We start from the raw sequence: 20,901 nt of genomic DNA on the forward strand, positions 1-20,901 counted from the left end.
GATCGTCCCACGGATATGTGACTCCGCACCATCCCGGTAGTCAACAGACCCACTCAGAGATAACGGAAGGAGCCTGTGTTCTCGATGCACGGCGGTGAAAAGTGGGCGACTTGTCGGACAATTTCGAGAAAGGGGGAATGTAGTTGCAAATTGGATTTGGTGAGGTTGGAGGTGAGCCTGGCTAGACGTCATACCTACATACCTACACAATCTTTGTGATTATTGTCGCTGGTGCTTGTAGCCATTGGATGGGCGAGGGACGCCCTAGTGATCCGATCATTGCGTCAATGAATCGGGGAGTGTTATCTGGAAGTCGTAGTGGAGACGCGGTCCAACGGTAGTTTCCTGTGAAACTCACTTAGAGGCTAGCCAGACCGAGTTGCAGAGCGGCTCATTTGGATTGAAGATTCGGCCAACTTCTGTGTGTTATTATCTAAGCGGACACGCATTTCTTTTTGTTGAATTTCGTGTGGTGAGCAAGTCTGTGGCGCCATACTACTGGCGAATCTGGATCAGCATCGAAGGTGAGATTGCATGATAGGAAGGGGCTGGAGTGATTGAGGGGATGATTGTTGCCATGTTATCAATTCAGGGTTTCTGTTTTGATTTCATAAAAGCTGTGGATTAGAGCAGATTCGATTGTCGAATCAGGGACTACTACGTCACCAGCCAATCTGCACTAATTAATGTGGCCTTGACGCTTGTGTGGCTATGTCAATCGAACAGTTCAATGCAAAGGAAGCAAGGAGATAAGAGCCTGGTAGTCTATTTTTGACTCGAATTAGGCAATTGTGTGTTCCATTTTGAGCGCTGGGCTTTGTGGAATTACCCATGGAACTATATTCGAGCCACCGAACGTCCGCGCTGGTTATGAAGCTATGAAATCGCCTTCAAATCTCCACTCTAATTTATGAAATATGCTATTTTGAAGTATTTACGAGGGTGTGACGTCGTGTCACACCTGAAGCTACAGAATATTCCATCAAACCACACATGTCGCTGTAGTTTGTTTACGCAAAAAATCTCGGAACAGCATATGAAACCTTCTATGAAGTATCGAAGTATCCCAATGTCCTTTTATGTAGCGGTAGTATATCCCAGAAAATCACGCATCTAGCTTCAGAGACTCCAATAGAATCTGTCATGAGGCGAGCTACTGAATGGATAATAAAACTACCAACAACACACTGAACTTGCACGCAACCCCCAAAGAATTCGAATAAATTCGAGAAGTCTCATACAACCTCTCACAATGGATCAATTAACAGGCCGACACGAGTTGTAGTGCTCTCCCAATCCATACGAGTGCTTGTAAAATGCCACATACAAACGATTGCGCTCGCCCTCAGCATTGAAGGTAATTGGTGCGCCGCCAGCAGTCAATACCTCCACTGCACAGTCATACACCTTTGATAATGCTAGAATTTCCATATCAGACCCCCACATCGCCGTCGTTTCGAGCTCTTGTGTGTACTCGTCAACGTCACGGATGGCCATGGTCTCCTCGTCGAAGAGATATGGAATGAAGTCATCCCTATGATCCCGAATATAGTTTGCGGCTGTGCTTCGAAGGCCCTCCACTGTGACATCGTTGTCATTGTGTCTGAGTCTGAGTTGGTCACACAAGGAGCGGAACAAACAGTGGCCATCTGGTTGGATTTCGTATAATTCTAGGTCCCTGCTTTCCATCAAACGATTCATAGTCTCTGCCTCCATAGCTCTGTAGTCGGGCGTGGCAGCGGCTTCTGAGCGAGCTTCTGCCCGGATAGCCTCTTCCTGTGCTTGTCTTTTGGCGAGTCTTTCTTTGGCCCTGTTCCTCTTTTTTGGCTTCTGTGTGGGCGTGGACTCATCGTTCACGACTTGTGCGGGCGTTTCGAGGTTCATGGCGGCGAGAAGCTGCTCCGGAGTGATTTCTTCAGTATCATTTTCGTTACTTTCGCCGTTTTTCGTCAATACATCTTCACTTTCGACATTGGAGCCAGTTGCACCACTCAATTGGGATTCTTGAGCCAAACTTCCACCATTCATACTGCACACCTCAGCATTTGCATGATCAGAATTTGTTTGTAGAGGATTATCTGTGGAGTTCAGCTCAAATTGCTCAACTTCTGTCTTTTGACGAGCATCCAAAGAGCTCTGGAGATCTGCGCATTGGGACAAAACAGTCTTGCGAGTTTTTTTCAGCGCTTGCTTCTTCAAGGCGGTGATCTGTGCAACGAGCTCTCTTTGCTCCTTTTTGTGTTTTGCTAGTAGTTGTTCCATCTGATATGAGATGAGGTAGGTGCTAGTATGGAAATGGTCAAATGTGGAGAAAAACAAAAATATTTTCAAAATTACAAAATTACAAAAGGATCAACTTTCTCGAAATCAGCTCGGGGATTCCCATGATTTGGTGTATTATTAGGTGTCTGGACCAAAAATCAAAGAGTTGGAACTGCACGAACCAAGCAAGGAAGATAATGCAAATTTACTTGGTTGACGGTTCAAAGTGTATCATCGCAAACTACAGGCCAATACATAAATCTGGATTTTCGAGTCGGTGCTCAATCTATAATTTACGGATTCTCAGAGAGACGCCCACAAACGATATCTGTGCAAGCAATTAAAGTGATTCTTGGACCGGCGTATCAATGACAGCACCGGAGACTTCATGGAAGCATTCCCGATTTTCTTCACCGAGTCGAGATCGGGCAATTGATCGATCTAGGCTCACACGGCCAGCTTTTAGCCGAAATGAAAATGGAATGTTCAAGGGATGGGCCGGAAAGTCGGGACAATTCAGCTGCCGTCTGGAATGAAACATTCGAATTGCGACGTAATATCACATAAAGCAGCATCTATTTAAGCTTTTACTGAAAGGTTGATCGAAGTACGGCAAAATTGACACCTTGAGCTGAATTATATTTCCGAAGCATGAAACTGCAGGGAGGCTTAAAAGACGGCCCATGCGAAATTCAATTGTTCTTTTACTGCATATCAACAGGTGGAATGTCGTATGAGTAGTATATCCTGCATATCAGGCTCGCATATCAACCGGTCTCTGCAGATCCACCACTCGGATTAGCCGCCGAAACGGTTGAATTCCCTCAGCCTGCAGACACAAGAAATTTGGAAGAATTAGGGCTGATCAATTGAAGAATCACACAAGACGTTTAAGTGCAATTGCATTGCATTCCAAAACATTCTTCAGACCTAGCAACGGGAAACAGTCGGCATTGTGCAGCGCCGCCTTTGGGAGATAGAGCTCACTTCGCAAAGCCACCGAAATTTTCTTCCTTTGCCATAGTTGGCGATATTTAGAATGAGCTGGTCTTTCAGTGCTAGGGAATGTTACCATTAAGTAGAGACCTCCAAGAGGTCACTCGAGCAATCTATGTTGGGGCGTGGCAACCTTCAAAAACCACTTAGCCGAATACGGCAACTTGCTGATCCGCCCGGCATTGTCAACTGAATCGCAGACCGTCCAAGATTTGCAGAGGTCAGTCCATGAGTAGCTATTGCAGATACGCGGCTAAATGCAGCAGCACGCATGGACGAGGTCCTTGTGAATAGGGGTGGGCGGCCAATGAATCTTGCGGCACACAAATCAAACCACTGATAAGCAAGGCCACAAGCAAGACAACAGTTGTGAACATCTCCACAAAAAGTTTTGTTCGGAGCCAAAAATTCGCCAGAACGACCACTAAAATGAGTGTTAGCCCACCACCACAATCACCTTTAAAGTCAGTCGTGAGAAAACATAATGCCACGCACGGGTTTCTTTTTTTAACGGCCTCGCGCACGAGCGTCAAAAATAGCGGCGATGCCGAATTGGATCCGCCTCGCAACCGGAAAAATGCACCACTGGCACAGTCCAGCCATGACGAATTCCCTCCAGAAGTTTGTCTTCGACCTAATCGCAGAGACAGGCTCTTATCACCGGACAATTTGCTGTTCTAGATTTGCTTTTCTGCAATTGTGGACAGGGAAGCCTTTCACCCGCAATTGTCCTAGTTAGGGCTAAATAAGGTGCGTCTATAACTCAAAAGATTTTCACCAGGACTGCAGACAATTCCGGCTCTTCGCCTACCAACGATACCATATCACTTACTGGTACATAACAATTGCGGAGACATGAAATCCTACAGACAGTTTCTGCCAGTGAAAATTGCAGCGAAAAGTCCGTGCGCGAAAATACATTGTGTGGTGTGAAGCGGGTGTATGCGTTTAAATTCACACCAGTAATTCCTATGTAATGTATAATGCACGTCCTGCAGAATGCGATCTCTAACCGGACCAAATTCCTCATTTGCGGAGAACCATGCGTCAGCTCCTTTTAAGTATGACGTAGTGGTTGCCGGCCGAATTTCATCGCAAGATCTGAGACAAAAAGACGTCCAAACTGGACCGGCACGATTCAAGAGCTGTGGGCAAGGCCATTTTTTAGTAGTTGGTTATTAGTCGCCCAGTTTGGTCCAGGATAGATGGACTTTAATGATATAATCTATTTAGTAACGGACATTTGTAGTGCGACGAGCAAAAAAAATTTCCCCCAGCTGCACAATGTATGCCTAACTGTAAGGTGAGGCCCGCAGCACTGTAGGCGCACAGCTCATTAATTTAGACAACCCTGCCTGAAGTTAGGGTTTAAGCAATGGTTTGTTAGGGCTTGGAGGACCACTATTGGAGAAGCTTGAGACGTTTGCTGACACCAGCGCCCCTTCCAAGAGGGGAATATGTCATGTCGGTTTTCCATTTCTCACTGGCCACCGGTTAGTTATTTAAGTGGAGAGGGTTAGATGGGGCTTGGAGGGGAGAAACTTAAATTGGAGCATGGGATGGTGGTGAAATGCCAATGAGCGGAACTGTGGAGCTGTGGGTGTAGAATGGGTAAAGCTTAATGCGGCGGAGAAAGTTGCAGACGGTGGTCATTCGTAGGAGCTGTAGGTAGAGGATGAATTTGCACCCGCTACACTTCACTATCATAATGGACGTGCTCTGTAACGCAATACACAATTCTGCCTTTGCGGACTTTAGCGCCTTCAAATTATTTTGATGCCCTTGGTTCTCTGGCGACCGCAATTACTTTACCGAATTGAGCCTTAATTGATGTGTCACTTTGCTAGCTGTCACCGGGTTCGCAGAAAACGTCGTATAGCAAGGGCCAAAAGCAACTTTTGGTCCCTCTTAACCAGCCAGAAATTGCCCAATCCGGCTTAATTACAATTGCTAGAACCTAAATTGCCCCTCAAATATGATCTTCTTCTCTCTTGTGTGTCTGATGCTTCTGCCCTAATACTTAATATTGCCTACATACACAGACGCATAATGCAAGCACTACATTGCCTAAATTGAGTAAGCGATCCGATTGGCACACCAGTTGACCTTGGCCAACACCTTCTACATAATTTCAAGAAATGCATGACGTTGTTTCGCTTCTAATGCCGACTTTACACTGTCGTCAAGTGCCTAGATTTGCTGATCTAAAGCCAAACCCACCTCTACAACCACACAACCACACAACCAATCAATGTGGATGCGGCAACTACTACCACCGTATCGACCAAGCAGGTCATAATCGATACTCGTGACGAGGTTTGGTCACAAGAATGGTGGAGTCTAGGTTTATGGCGCCAAGTGGGCCTCAATTCTCGTTGGGCGAAACATGACAATGTCTATGTTTCAAAAGTTCGCAAGTGAAAAACTGATTATTGATGTTTTGCCCGAACAGAATGTCGAAATTGTGGAATGTACCACTCCATTCCAGCCTCTATTCGCTCTACATACCACAATCAATGAAGAGGGCTAATAGGATGGCTTCCGACCGGCATACAGCCATGGGTATGCCTGAGCAAGATAAATGTCGTACAACAGCGTGGTGCAGGTCTGGTGTCTAGCAAATGAGTGCCGTGCATCAAATTGTGCCGGAGAAAGACACCCGTACACCCGACAAAATGTCGTCTGCCGGACGGGGAGGGCAATGTCTCACCACTCACAAGAGGGAATGGAGGCTGAGAACTGCAGATAGCTACCCTCGGGACCCCAGCAGGCACGCCACACAGCCGCTCATGCATGGTAGATAGCCGACACCCCGCATGAGTGAGATCTGACCGGACAACAAGCGCCATGCATTGTGCATGAAATTGGATTTCACCTTGTGTGAATACAGCACCCGCTGCGCAGGCGGCTAAACCAGGGCGTCAGCTCCTTTTCCCACATCCCTACCACTTAACCCCCTACGCGTGCTGCAATGGCCGCATGTACTCCTAGGTGGTTACACCGCAGCCAAAGCCAGGCACTGCACAAAACGCCCACTGCTGCAAATCAATATCGTCTATATATATTGTTCACATCTGCTCCGCTCTCACTTTTTCCTCCACCGACATTTTGCACTAGTTGTATTCTTCGGCTCGTAGTCCTACTCCCGTTGGCTCTTTTGGTTTCCCCCTCCACTGATCCTCCTCTTCTCCTCTCTACAATCTTCTGTTGACTTTGTTCTTCCCTTGTCTGTCACATCAAAAGAACTGACTGAACAAGCGGCCGTAAGTCTCCAGCGACCTTCCTCCTCTAAGTTGACGTTCATTTTTTGTTAACGATTTTCCCGTCCGTTTTTTTTTTATTACCTTTTTCTTTTTCCTCCCTCACAGCCACCAAAAATGGATGTCTTAGACGGAAACCCTCTTTCCCTCGAAGCCACCTCCACCATTCCCTCATCGCTTCTCCAGCCTCAACTCCAGGGACTCCTTGGCGAATACGTGGCCCACAAAAATCAAATTGACGAATACAAAGATGAAATGCTCCAGCATCTTCTCCTTATGGAACGGTTGGGAAGACCTTCCTTGGAACAGATGCAAATGCAGCCCGAGATCACCTTGAGAATGCGCCCTCTCCTTCTCGATTTCTTGATGGATGTCATCAACAAGCTCGGCTTGTCCAAGTCAACTTTCCCACTCACGGTCAATTTGATTGATCGGTATGCACTGGTCAGAGTGGTTAAAAAGAAACACTACCAGTTGTTGGGACTCACTGCGTTGTGGGTTGCATGCAAAAACTTGGACGCCAAGACTCTGATCCCTCGCCTCGACGATCTTTGTCGTTACTGCTGCCGCTGCTACGATCGTTCGATGTTCTTGGAGATGGAGAACCATTTGTTGAAGTCGCTCGACTGGCTCGTCGACACTCCAACGGTTGACACGTTTGTGGACGTGTACATCTACCTGTTGTCTCCCTACCGCTTTTTAGCTGGCTCTAAAATGTCTCACCGGGAGTGCACCACCGTTAAGATTGTGGCCACTTACTTGTGCGAGTTGGCCCACTTCTACCCTCACATTCATTTCCACTTCCTGATCCCGCAGATGGCCTTGGCTGCCATCCTCATGTCCAGCATGGTGTTGCGTGTCTGCTCCAACGACGACTTGCCTGGTGTTTTGACCCACATCCTGGACGAGTCGGGTCTGGTTCTTCTCACCATGCCTCAGTTGGACCACGCGTTCCTGCTTCTTACTAAGGTTTCCAACCGTCCACCTCCTTCGCTCAAGACAAAGTACTTCAGTGATGACTCCAACTGCTTGAACTTGGCTGCCATTTTGTCTCCTCTCAACGACATCATCCAGAAGGACCTTCCTCTCCAGCTTCCAACTCCTTTGGAACTCCAGGATGGTGCTTTAACTCCAACTTCTCAAACAAACTCGTCGCCACTCCCTTTGACCCCTCAGTCTGAGGACCAACTGTCATCGTTGGTGCTGCAGACTGCTTACATTCTCAACAACTTGACCACAGGTGGGTCGGCTGGGACGAACGGTGTACCTGTCGCTGCTGCTGTTGTTGTTGGTGCCGAGAACACTGTCGTGCAAACATTGCTCGCCTCCGAAGAACTCACTGGTGAGAAGTCCTCTGCACTTACTGCTGCCAACCCTGCTGCGGCTTTTCCGCTGCCATCCCTCCTGCCGGGTCAGGAGGGTGTTAAGAGAAAGGCTGATGCCGAAGAGGCTCCGGCCAAGAGACCTAAGTTGGTAGCGTAGATATTCGATATAATGTTAACGAAAGCATATAGATTAATTTAAGTCATCCACTACTATTACTTGTTGAGTGTAGATTCATTTGGAGCCGATGTGTTTGCTACTACATTGTATGTTCTCATTCATTCCGTGATATATGTATTTCGATTTGAAGATGGAGGTTCTTGAGGAAGCACTTAGAAAATCTATATGAATGAGAACTTCTCTCCCAGCAAGGAGCATTCTTCAAAGGATTTGGACATCTATGTACCAATTTTAAACTCGATAACGCTTGACCTTGGTGATATGTCGTCTGAAACTAACTCCTTCGACAGAAGATACAACAGTACTGTCTCAATGAACAAAGACTCGAAATCGAAGAAATGAACACCAGAAACAGCGAATAGCAATCTTTTCGATCATACTTTGCGCATCTTCATGTCCATTTGTCTTCGAACTGAACTGATTCCGGAGTGCAAATCCAAATGTCTCAAACTGGACTCAACTTGTTCCGTTACACCAGAATTTGAACCGTCAATACATTTCCAACCACACAATTGTCTTGAACCGATCGTCGCCCGATCCCCTCCCTGAAAAGAGTCGTCTATCCCTTTCAAGAGAGCCGTCCAACTACATCCAGGAAATCCACAGTTTGTGGCTTACACAGGGGCTTAATTGGCAGAAAATCACGGCTTATGCAGAGTACCGCGTTTGGTGATCAACATTCACATGGCATTGCGTAGATTGGACTGCTGAAGAGGCTATTTCCTCGTTGCAGTAATCGAAACCACGCCATGAGCAACCACTTCATTTCTCGAATCAATAATCTACTCTTTCAAGTCAGTCAGTGAGAAGCACTTGAGCCCGGCTTTCGCTTTGCGCTTTAAGGTGCGCCTAGCGAGACTTGGCTTTGATCTTGGTCTCCGTTCGAACGGCTACGTTCTAGAACACTGCTATGCCGAAAATTCACGCACAAGAGGTTGAAAATTGGCTCCCATTTGTGCCGAACTCCTCCTCGTTTTACTAATATTGCTCAGCCCGAACGACTGCTTCCAATAATTTCATTTCTGCCCAGGGCTCCTAGCTTCGGTCCTGCGGCGCTAATGTCAGATATTAGTGGATTTACATCACAAAAACGTTCCCAAACGGAGATTTTTGTCGCCATACACTGCATTAATTGTTCCTTTCTCACACATCTCGCCCACAATCTTTCTTCATCTGTACTTCTTGAACTTTCGTTATTTCCTAATCTTTGGAATATCCTGCAGACAACACTATTACCTGATCTGGTGATACTTAATTTTAACCATAGTACAAGCCAGAATGTCTTCTAGCGCCCCCCAGAGGAAAAAAAAAGTGCTCGTCAATGGCTACAGTGGATTTCGCATCCCTCAAGAAGCCACTGTGGCGGCTTCGGCGGATCCAAAAACGTTTTATACGGAGTTTATTGAGTCTAGAACTCCAGCGGTAGTGAAGCATGAGGTTCCCATCGCTATAGCAGATTTCAAACTCCTGCAAATTGAAAAACGGCTTCAGTACGATGAATTGTTGCAGGTTGAGCGAAAAGTGGCCTTTGGTTTTGGCCTGGGTACGCAGCGTGAGCTGAAAACGCTTTCTCAGATCGTAGACAAGTTGAAGCTGGGAGATGATACATATTATTTGACTACACAGTATGAGGCCGAAGCTAGCGATGAGGAAATTGATGAAAGCGATGACGAAAGCGAGGCTGACAGCGCTTTGGGGGGTCTTTTGCCAGCTGCGAATGGAGGCGAAGATTCGTCAGAGGAGTCGGATTTTCCTGAGGATTTGGACGGAGTTGACGACTTCGATGAGATGAACGACTCTGGAAACGATGTTTCTGGAGATTCTGACTCGGAAGAGATCGACACATTCACCTCTGAGAACTACGTTGTTCCTGAGTTTGAACTCACAGAAGAAGCGGCTTTGAGCAGAGTCAAGACGCTTCTCCAGCCTCCATTGACCAACGTCGTTCATCATGGCGCCTTCCCCATTGTTCCGAAACAATTTGAGCCCTTGGTAACCCAGCAAATAAACCTTTGGATGGGCTGTGCCTCCAAGAGCTCTTCACCAGATTTGAAAAACCCCACAGTGGCTTCTCTAGGTAAGTACGTGCCAAAAGGAAATTCCTCTGGTCTTCATCATGACCACGCTGACAACTTATATCTCCTAGTTGAGGGCGCTAAAAGGTTCACCTTGTACCTGCCCGGCGATGCAGAGAAAATTTTCACAGTGGGGAATATCAGAAAAGTTTATGCCAATGGACTCATCGATTACTGTGCTGATGAAAAAGCTCCATTTTGGCGTCCGCTTCGTGCAGATGGTGCAATGATCCTGGACTGGGCTGCTTGGAAATTAGAACAAGATGGAATATCCGAAAAGGAGAGAAAGTACCTTGAGGATGCACTCAAAATGGACTGTTACGCAAGTACAGAGGATGGAAGCTCGAAAAAGAGCAAGGATGAGCCAGAGGTTAAGATGGACCCTCCTAGTTTCCTGACAGTTCCTCCCATTCTTGCCCACTTGGACGAAGTTGATGATCCCGAGGCCAGAGAGGCATTGAAGGCATTTGCAGAAGAACATTTCCCTGGCTTTTTGTCTTTGAAGAAAATGGAAGTCTGGTTGAAGCCAGGGGATATGCTCTACCTTCCAGCGGGTTGGTTCCACGAGGTCACCAGCTTTGGTGATGATGAAAATGCTCAGCATGTTGCCCTCAATTGGTGGTTCGTTCCACCCGTTAATAAAGGCGCTTTGCCGTACGAAGACGAGTATTGGGCCGGAGACTTCAAGGCTACTTTGGCTGCTCTTGAGTGGGCCAAAGAAAAGCAAAACAACGATTTATAGAGACTAACGATATTAAATAATGACATTGATTAATGACGATGATTTCGATTTACAAAGCAATTGTGGTTTGTTTCATGGACACCACCAACTTGGTCGAGTAGGCCAGTTAATAATCAGGATATGTGGGACTGATAAGCTTTGAAAAACCGCATTATATATCATTCCCGGAAACAGTACCAAAAGAACTGTGACAATTCCACGCAAAATCGAAACATTTTGTTATGATTTTTCGGTTTCGTTCTGACTTTTCATTACCCTTCCATACTCATGTGGTAGTGGCCCCTTTTCTGTGCCAAGTGAGACACATGGCTTACAAAAAAAAATCGAAGCGCCAATATAATCCCGCAAAGTTCCAAGTAAAGTTCGTCGGGGAAATCAAGCGGCTCTGCATCACTGTGGATCAACGGCTCTGCAGGATTTTGAATTCTAAAAAAAGGCAAAAATCTGTGCAGGTGCATGGACTGAAACAAAAGCGGTGGTTTAGGGGTAATTGGACGCAGGGTAGATAAAAGTCTCGTTCTAAGTTGAGATGGATTTTGGTTATGAAAATGCATCATGGACTTTCACTCCTGGACTACAGAATCTGCAAGTGAAGGTTGTGATGGCAAAAAGTTTCATCTAGACCATGAGACCACATGAGCGACATTTGTTGAAGGTGGCTAGACTTGCAACCGTAAAAATAAAAATAGACTCTTTGGAAATTGGTGATTGAGTGGGTCAGTGAGGACTACATCGTTGGCGTATCTGTGACTTGAGTAGTTGCCAGAAAAGGTCACCAAAGCACTCAAACATTGTGATATACGTACCTGCCCCCTATCAATAGGAATGAAGGGCACGTCTTCTTGATTTCATTGGATGCCAATGAGATCTATGATGTAGTAATGTAGACAGGACAAGAATTCTTCAGAAGAAAGGCTGAGGCATAGATGAGAAGTAGGAAATATCAACCATTCAAATTGATTCGCTGATCCAAATACAAATGTGTTAAAGATAATGCTCGTGATAAAAAAACCGAAGGGTCTGCCGTATACCGACATTAGAAGAGTTCAAGGCATTGGTTTCAGAGTGATCCAAACACATCTTTTTTCGCTCTCTCAGCTAATAATCCAAGCAATTCAGAATGACTTACCTGATTAAGCAGTCTGCTTCTCTGTTTAAATTCCATGTACAAACTTTCGCGTTCTAACTGGAACTCAGTGGAACCAACTGTCCGATGATCATCACGATCTCTGCGCTTTCTGTCACCAATGCTAGACAAATTGAGCTTGTTAATAGGCGGTTCACGATAGTCAAGTTGGATAGGACCCAGGTCTTTTCTCATTAAAACCATCTGACTCGTACTTCTAGACACAGAACTCTCTGAATCGAGAGCTTCTAAGTTGCTGACACTGCGATGATCCATCTCGTCCTTCTTGTCTTTGTCTCCCTCATCATCTTCATCGTCATCATCTTCATCGTCCTTTCTCATCCCATCATCATCTTCATAATCATCATCCTCATCATCCTCTTCATCCTCGTCTTCTTCATCTTCATGTATGATTGTGTGTTGGTTGCCCAATCTGTCGTTGGCAAGACCAAGGCCACTGGGCTGACAGCTCGCGCTTCGGCCACGTACCATGGACTCAAAGAGTGCATTGAAACGGCTATTTCCGCGTGTTTCCCTATGACCCGCATAAGTATCCATATTAGCCGAAAAGTCTCCCAATTTCTGAGACAAACGGTGCGTGTAGTCATCTAACCCTGTCAGTGGAATTGCCAAGTTCGAAACCCACGACTTATTGAGGATCTGATCCACCAATGCTTCGTCTCTTGGGCTCTTGAAGAGCTTGATATCGAGTGCGTAGTACTGATTGGAATGTGCGCCCAAATCTCTCCTTTTGCGAGCGGCACCTGGCTCGTCTGTACGGCCAGCAGTCTTCAGGGCATCACTAGGTACATGTCCAACAGGAAATGTTCGGAATGCTCCAATTTCAACCTTTCCCTGATTTGCAGTCTGTATGGGATCTACTACTATGGCCAAATACGGATCCTGGAAGTTCTGATTCAAACTCTGTGTCGCAACGTCTATCCCACTAAGCCAACACCCATATCCTGGATGAGAGTGATACCATCCAACAATGCTATCTTCAATTCCCACACTTTTCAACAAGTCCAAGTACTGAACCATATACTCATAAGCCTCACTTTGAGCATTCACTCGTGTCTCCGTACCTTCGACGGGTAGTGAATACACATCCATAACAATAAACAGATTGCGAATGATCTTGCCAGTCATCATCCCCATAACTTCAATCAGTCCTCCCAGTTTCGCGTGGACAGCCATTTTTACCAAAGCCAACGTCAGAATCAACACCTGGCTGAAATAACGCGGCAGCAGATTCCATGGTCGCGATTGGATGGCATCTTTATCTGTTTCGAGCTCGTGGAGTGTGTGCGCTAGCGATTTTTTGGAGGAAAGTGTGTAATCCAACGGGACCTCGATTGATTTGAGGTTTGCGGCCCGAGTTTCTGTCACTAAACGGTGTAAATTACACTGGTGTGAAGCTTGCATTTAGTTGAACAATACTAGGCAGAAATTGGCCTAATTGGACTGGGCTAGATCGTGTTGGCGAGTGAAAGAGCGGGATGAACCTCTCGAAATGGTGGATCTGGGGTAGACGGAAGTAAGTGAAATAAAATGGGAGAAATTGATAACCAAAAACGCGCCAAAAATTCACCAAACATACAATTAAATGCTCAAATAAGAATAATATATTTCTTTTTTTTTCTTCGCTCGCCAACTATCCACGATTCTGAACAGTGACTATTATTTTACATCAGACACAAGGTAGTAACGATCCATCTCAGAATCGGAACCGAAGTCAGTAGATCTGTGATTATCAAGCTTGAGTTTTCCCAAATCTCCCTTTCTTGCGCTAAATTCAGATCTTCTGGCTCTTGGCGCTGCTGCCTCTTCCCTCCAGTCAGACTTTGAGAAAGCCTCTGAGAAGCGGTTGCGTGGATTCACGGGTGGTGGTGCTAAGGCAACAGGAACTCGTGGAGACAAATAAACTCGACGCATTTTCTTGGGTGCAGAGTACTTGTACTTAACCTGGATGGTTCTGTCCATGAAAAGCAGATGACTTTCCTGGGCGACGGCACTTGCAGCAGCAAAATCTTCAGCAAAAGTGATAAAGGCATAAGAATGGTCTAATTTGTGAACGATTTGAATATCCTCTATCTTTCCATGTCCAGAAAAGTGCTCCCGAAGCTGCAAGGTACCTATGTCTCCAGGCAACTGACCAACAAAGATAGATCTCCGGTCCAAATTACGCGAGGGAGCAATGTCATCAACATTTTGTGCCCACTCAACCTGGAGAGTCTCTCTCTCCAGGAGGCTAGCAAAGGCCTGTATGGCCTCGTCTCTGTAGGTAAACTTGACAAACCAATTGTGAGACATCAGAAGCAGCGAGTCGGAAGCAACACGACCCAGGTTGGTACCAATGAGAACCAATTCTGTCTCACCAAATGAGCTGGTAATTTCACTCACCAGTTTCTTATCTACGAGCTCGGAAAAGCTCAAGAATAGGGTGCGGTTCACCTTCGCTGGCTCGCAACGCAATTGACGGCCACCGAGCTCACTATCGTGACCCAATGCAATGGCTGTCTTGCAATCTTCGTCATTAGTATATTGAACAAACGCATATGGTCTGTTGATGGGGTCTCTCAACACCTTGACGGAGGAAACGTCTCCAAATTTCTTGAAATGGTCGGAAACAAGACGACAAAGCCTATCGTCCAGTAAAAGGGCAGGGAGACTAGCCACAAACACACAAGCAGAAGGTTTTCCACGCACAACGGTGTTTCTGTTGGGATTCCACCCATTTTTGGGAGTTTGTGACTCGGCGCTGTTTCCTTTCTGAGATTCAGAAGCACCCCGGGAACTGGACCCGTAAACGGTAGCTGCCGGTTTCAAATTTTCTTTGTTATCATGAGGTACATTTGAAAAGTAGTGCCTGGTATTTTTATCGAAGTTTGTGGTGCTGGCTCTGGGAAATCTGGCGTTAGATTCGATGAAATCCAAGCTGTTCAATTCCATTCTAGAGCGCGAGTCCACGATAGAATCTTCAGAAGCGATTCCATGCTTGGAAACTATAGCCATAGTGTAATTTCTGCGATAAGGGTTTTAGACGTGCAATTATGAGTGAAAAAGGAAAGGTACACTTTACTTGAATTGGTATAATGGCTGCAAATACAAGTGCAGGTTCAGTCACACTTATTAAGCCAAAAAAAATTCCGGGAGGATGAATGAAAACTAGAAAAAAAGAAATCTTTTCAGACATTAAAGTACTACACCCCAAACTTATGTATCTCGAACGATAATTCAAGTGGCCCTCTGTTAGTTTTATAACAAAACATGCGATAACCTAAGCACAAAGCAAGGAAATGAACAAAGGAGAAAAAAGAAAATTGAAGGAGAGAGGAGATTGGTTCAAAAGGGTCATAATCTGGAAACGTATAGCAAGGAATTGGTTTGACTCGTTTACTTGGTGTGGCCCGGTTTCACAACTTATCATCTCGTGGTTTTCTCAAATGAAGAAAAAGATGGAAAGAACTCAGAGTTTCCCTAGAACACTATTTCAGGACAGCAAAAAGATTGCAGCACCACAATTTCACACATGGTCTCCCACTGCATTACTCAGTGTGGCTCTAAGTGGCTTGACTAACGTTGATCGGACGGGAAACAGTATTTTCCACTTGATATGGCCGCAACCGGAAGTTTTTCTTTACATGGACTCCCAGCTAATTGTAGGTCAGAGGTAGAGAGAACGCAGGAGGTTCTGTCGGTCTCATTACATAGCTAAATACGGGAAAAAAGATCTACGTCCCGTCCCAACACAAAAACTCCCAATAATGGAGATTATAATCATTCGCGCTTCCAAAGGTTTTGGGTTTGCTGGTCTTTTGTTTACAAAACAAGCTCACTCTTCTTCTCAAATACGAAGACAAAGATCCGAGCACTCCAAAAACTTGAAATTTTTTATTAATTTATTGATTTCGTGAGCAATTGATGCTTTTCTTAATTGTATGCTGCTCAAAAAGGTGACACAGTACTTCGTTGTTCCTTTGCAAGCTATTGAGAAGCTTTGGAAAGCCAGTTTCTTGACACGAAACCCGTGTGATATTTGAAGACCCAAATCTCATCTTTGAAATCAATTATTTGCACAAATTCTCGTGCTTACGAAGATATAGTCGCCCTGTGAACCACCGAGACTACACATTTTGGAGATGATTGCACCCGTACCTCTCGTAAATCGTTGGCTTAAACAGAAAAACCCAGAAATTCCCTTGGAGATGGCAGAAAAATAGCTTCTAGACCAAGTATTGAAGACACAAATGTTTAATTATTTTCATGTATGAGTACTGGTTATTTTCAGCCCCTCTTTCTTTACTTAATGCGAAGGAACACCTCAAAATCGAACAAAATAAGGTAACAAATCCCAATTTGAATCACACGCTGCATGTAAAACTCGCTATTTCTACTTGCTATCTAATTTAACTTTGAAAGGGCTTCCATTAACCGCTCAAACAATTCTCATTTGTTTCACCTTGAATGGTTGACCATGAAGGCTGATAACCTATAGTGAACCAGAAATTTTGATGCCACTACGCTCTCTTGTTCCCTGATAATACTTGTTTCTGCTAAAATCAAAAATGCTTCGTCTCTCTCTCTCTTGTTACTTCGAAGATCTCTGCTTCTCCCACAGATACCCAGAATTTGCAGCCACTCAAAGGGAACCTGGATCAATTTCGAAAAGGCAAAACATGATCTGCTGAATACGAATATGAAAGTTTTTTGCTTCTATGGCTTATCACAAGATGAGCCCATAATCATATTTTGAGTATACAGATTCCATCACTCACGAACAGCATCAGCCAGAAAAAAAATGGCCGATAAAATTAACCCGCATAAAAAGAATGGAACCAAACGAAAATTCTCAGTAAAAAAAGATGCCAAAATCTCGAAATCCCCCAGTATACTCCTAATTCTCTCTAAGCGCGTATGCCCTTACAGGTCCCGTTTTATCGGCATTTACTACACACACCAACATCCACTAACACACCCAAAAACACACCCAAAAACACATCCAACACCATCTATTCTTTTGAATCATATTCATTCTCGCTCATAACCCACTGTAACCCTGCACAATGGCCGTTGTCGAAAATAATACGCCGTTCCAGGTGCCATGTCCAAACGAATCACACACAATTCTCGAGCCGTTTGCAGTGTTCGAGCCTACGGGAGAATCATCTGGGGCCTTAGTCATCCTTAATACAAACTTGGACAAGATCGCGCTTCGCGATATCTGGAGACACTCTCTGGTTCGTGTCTGTGCCGATGGTGGTGCCAATCGGTTGTATGACTTTTTTGATTCGGAAAATGAACGAGAGAAGTATCTCCCCGATTACATCACTGGAGATTGCGACTCGTTGAGAGCAGATGTAGAGAAGTACTACGTTTCGCGGGGTACCATTCTCATCAGACAGTTGAGTCAGTACTCGACTGACTTCATGAAGTCGATCAAAGTGGCTCTTTTGCATGCTAGTGGGGAGTCAGGACGGCGGGCGTTGGCTGGTCCAATTGAGAGCAACAATGGGTTGAGTGATCTTATGTCGGAGGTTTGCCCGCTGCCGGAGATCTCCTTGTATGTTGCAGGCGGCATTGGTGGTCGTTTTGACCAACTGTTCCATCTGATCAATCAACTCTATACCCTGACAAAAGAATACCCAGGGATGGCCATATTTTTCTATACCGAGACAGATGTCATTTTTTTAATACCCAAGGGTGTGAACTACGTGAAATACTCCAGTGTTCTGATCTTTAACACGCTCGAATTGCTTCCTAGATGTGGCCTTCTTCCGTTTGGAAAGAATGTCATTTTGAATACACGCGGATTGCAGTTTGATGTGGAAAATTGGCCTAGCACTGTTGGGGGCGATGTTTCCACCAGTAATGGTATTCTGGGTAAAGATGGCTTTGTGATCTGCACCAGTGAAGACATTGTTCTATCTGTCGAGGTCAGCAGGTAGAATGAAGTCTGAGTTAGAAATGGTTTTACATTAGTGCGTCTGTCCTTTTTTCGTGAAGATAGATTCTATCTGTTGTCTACCCATTCCAGCGAAGAACACACACTCTCTCCTCTGATCCAATACCCAATCACTACCGGGTTTGTCAGACCTACGTGTCAGTCAAATTCTCTCAGAAATGCTTTATCGCAAACACATTTGATAACGATATTTTATTTAGACCATTCTCGATATCTGTTCCCATCTCTTGGCAACACTCCTCTTAATCGTCCTGGGGTAAATCGGCAGTGGAACACAATGTATTTATAAGAATCTACAAAAACAATAATTAAGAAAAGAATACCAGCCTTTCCACCTGAAATTTCAATTCTTTCTCAATTCTACAGTCGGCTTTCTACTCCATGCAGCCTGCACATACTATTCAACCTCATGTTGAGACTATGATAGATGTACGGATGTTTTTACCAGAATAGGTGATTATTAACATGAGTTCGTTATCTGTCATATCTTGGCGTTGCATCCTTACTACCATATTTGAGGCATTTAATTACTATATAAATCCATAGAAAGTCCTTCTTAAAAGGACAGTGAAAATAGGTAATACACTCCTAATATCTAGCTGCTCTAGTAAACAAGTAAGAATCTACTATGTCTGACATTAGGATAATTTCCCTGCAGGACATCCAGTTCGAGCATCATGTGCGCGAGTAAGGTACTAAGTTATCAAGTCAACTGTTAGCCGTGCACTTTACCGTCTATAAACAGTAGTATAGCATGAGTTTTGTATGGCACACTAATAGTCTCGGAGAAGTTGTATCGCAACAAGGCAATCCAGTCACGTTGGGGCATGGTGAGACGTTATCGGCAGGTATGATAGTACTGGTCAGCAGGACTAATCAGGCTGGAAGGACGACATTATCAAGTATTATCTTGGCCATGATGATTATGGTGTCGTCTGTATTTGCTGGACCAATCGAACTCGTCATCCCAACAGACCGACCTGATCCCTCGGATGCTGTGACACCCATCATTACCACAATGTCTGAGACAACGTGTGAGCCCAACTCCATTGATACTCAAAATGATAATGGAGCTCTTGTTCTCTATTCCGACCGTCCCACCGAAACTGCCCCAGTATCTACTAATGATATTGATATGCTATCTGAATCAGACAGTGACGAGACTGAACTCTTTGACACTCGTCGGCGTCCTAAACGACGTGCTGCGCGCGCTGCAGAACAAATGTTTAAGGAATTCGCGTCTGATTATCATTCCGACAACTACAATCGCCGCAAAACTACCCACTCCAAGTTATCCCGAGTACGTTTCTTACGCTCTCTCGAACGGATTTCGCAATCTGGGGGGATAGTCATGAATCACACCGATGATACCGATGATGAGAATCATGAAACGGAAGTAGATTTAAAACCCGAAGAGCACATCAAAATAAGGCGAGTAGTGGACAAATCAATGAAGGAAGAGGATATTAATTGGCCAGTAACGTTGTCAATGTCAGCAGACTACGACTTAAATGCACCGCGCAACTACAAGGAAGCGATGAAATTGATGTCCAAAGAAAAATGGATAGCAGCATGTGATGCTGAAATGCGAGCACATGAAGTCAACAAAACTTGGACCCTTGTACCAAGACCAAAGGATAGAAAGCCTTTAGGGTGTATGTGGATATTTAAAACAAAAGATAATGGTCAAGCCAAAGCACGTGTGGTCGTATTTGGAAACCATCAGAAAGAAGGTATTGATTATACAGAGACGTTCTCCCCAACCATCAGATTCACAAGTCTTAGACTAGCACTTGCAATTGCAGCTAAGCAGAATCTAGTAGTCAAACAGATGGATGTTACTACTGCGTTCCTTAATGGAACATTAAATGAGGAAATCTATATGCTTCAACCCGAAGGGTACAAAGTACCAAAGAAAGAGAAGTATGTCCTAAAATTGAACAAATCTTTATACGGACTCAAACAAGCTCCAATGGTCTGGAATCAGACTATTGCAGATGTTATACAAAAATCTGGCTTTTCTCATAGCACAGCGGATCCCTGTATCTTTACTATATAAATCCATAGAAAGTCCTTCTTAAAAGGACAGTGAAAATAGGTAATACACTCCTAATATCTAGCTGCTCTAGTAAACAAGTAAGAATCTACTATGTCTGACATTAGGATAATTTCCCTGCAGGACATCCAGTTCGAGCATCATGTGCGCGACTGCAAACACCTCACACTGAAAAAAAACCACAGACTACTCGCTACATTCTGTCCCTACATAGCCTCAACCCCGTATCTCCGTCCAAATGTTTAAGACGGGATTGCTCCGGGCCATGGCACCAGGTGCGCGGATGCTCACTACCGTTTCCCGCCCTGTTGTAGCCAAAAATCTTGCATTTAGCACCATCCCAAACTTTAATCTCGCTACAAAGGTCACTATGCCACAAACGCTCTCTTCCGTATACCCAGCTACTGCTACACGTTCTTCGCTACAAATCCTATCTTCTGCGGTATCGTGGGGTCCTGTTTTACCTGTTGTAGAGCCTGTTGTCGAGGAGGACGACAATACTGTGTACATGGACTCTGTGTTGAGAAAGAGAAGACTTAAAATGAAGAAACACAAGTTGAGAAAGAGAAGAAAGAGACAAAGATCGTTGAAGATCAGATTGGGCAAGATCTAGCGGCCGGTCTGCCCTTGTACATAAGCTAATAAATATTTCATACAGAGGAATCTTAGGGGGTGTTTTACAAATTAGTAGATAGAGGAAAGCTGGAAGATATTGAATGGAAACGATTTGAAAGAAAAGGACTATTGTACGACTCGAGACTCAGGATTCAACTATGAAAAGCAATGTCTACTGCAATTTCATGGTTCCATTAAAGAAGGATGGGCGGCTATGAAAAGATCTTTACATGCTCATCTAGGAGAGTACAACAGAATATGGTTTTGCTACGTGCCCAGTCATGTATTGATCATTAGGTTT

At 44.8% G+C, this 20,901-nt stretch overlaps 7 protein-coding genes across 7 annotated transcripts; 4 read left to right on the top strand and 3 right to left on the bottom strand.

Annotated features, from left to right (window-relative positions):
- Positions 1–1,257: 1,257 nt before the first annotated feature.
- Positions 1,258–2,262, bottom strand: PUMCH_005192 (uncharacterized protein; the record flags this gene model as incomplete). The annotated part of the gene is made up of 1 exon (XM_063024097.1): positions 1,258–2,262. One exon carries the CDS (start codon positions 2,260–2,262, stop codon positions 1,258–1,260), a length of 1,005 nt encoding a protein of 334 aa, XP_062880167.1.
- A 4,373-nt stretch (positions 2,263–6,635) lies between these two features.
- On the top strand, positions 6,636–8,000 carry PUMCH_005193 (uncharacterized protein; the record flags this gene model as incomplete). Its single annotated transcript, XM_063024098.1, has 1 exon — positions 6,636–8,000. The coding sequence occupies one exon, from the start codon at positions 6,636–6,638 to the stop codon at positions 7,998–8,000; it is 1,365 nt and encodes a 454-aa protein (XP_062880168.1).
- Positions 8,001–9,299: 1,299 nt separating this feature from the next.
- Positions 9,300–10,838, top strand: PUMCH_005194 (uncharacterized protein; the record flags this gene model as incomplete). Its single annotated transcript, XM_063024099.1, has 1 exon — positions 9,300–10,838. One exon carries the CDS (start codon positions 9,300–9,302, stop codon positions 10,836–10,838), a length of 1,539 nt encoding a protein of 512 aa, XP_062880169.1.
- Positions 10,839–11,898: 1,060 nt separating this feature from the next.
- PUMCH_005195 (uncharacterized protein) lies at positions 11,899–13,389 on the bottom strand (the record flags this gene model as incomplete). Its single annotated transcript, XM_063024100.1, has 1 exon — positions 11,899–13,389. The coding sequence occupies one exon, from the start codon at positions 13,387–13,389 to the stop codon at positions 11,899–11,901; it is 1,491 nt and encodes a 496-aa protein (XP_062880170.1).
- A 255-nt stretch (positions 13,390–13,644) lies between these two features.
- PUMCH_005196 (uncharacterized protein) lies at positions 13,645–14,979 on the bottom strand (the record flags this gene model as incomplete). The annotated part of the gene is made up of 1 exon (XM_063024101.1): positions 13,645–14,979. One exon carries the CDS (start codon positions 14,977–14,979, stop codon positions 13,645–13,647), a length of 1,335 nt encoding a protein of 444 aa, XP_062880171.1.
- A 2,051-nt stretch (positions 14,980–17,030) lies between these two features.
- PUMCH_005197 (uncharacterized protein) lies at positions 17,031–17,912 on the top strand (the record flags this gene model as incomplete). The annotated part of the gene is made up of 1 exon (XM_063024102.1): positions 17,031–17,912. The coding sequence occupies one exon, from the start codon at positions 17,031–17,033 to the stop codon at positions 17,910–17,912; it is 882 nt and encodes a 293-aa protein (XP_062880172.1).
- Positions 17,913–18,683: 771 nt separating this feature from the next.
- PUMCH_005198 (uncharacterized protein) lies at positions 18,684–19,988 on the top strand (the record flags this gene model as incomplete). Its single annotated transcript, XM_063024103.1, has 1 exon — positions 18,684–19,988. One exon carries the CDS (start codon positions 18,684–18,686, stop codon positions 19,986–19,988), a length of 1,305 nt encoding a protein of 434 aa, XP_062880173.1.
- Between the last annotated feature and the right edge of the window lie 913 nt (positions 19,989–20,901).

The sequence above is a fragment of the Australozyma saopauloensis genome, chromosome 8 (genome assembly GCF_035610405.1).
Source record: "Australozyma saopauloensis chromosome 8, complete sequence".
In the NCBI taxonomy this organism is placed as follows: Eukaryota; Fungi; Ascomycota; class Pichiomycetes; order Serinales; family Metschnikowiaceae; genus Australozyma; species Australozyma saopauloensis.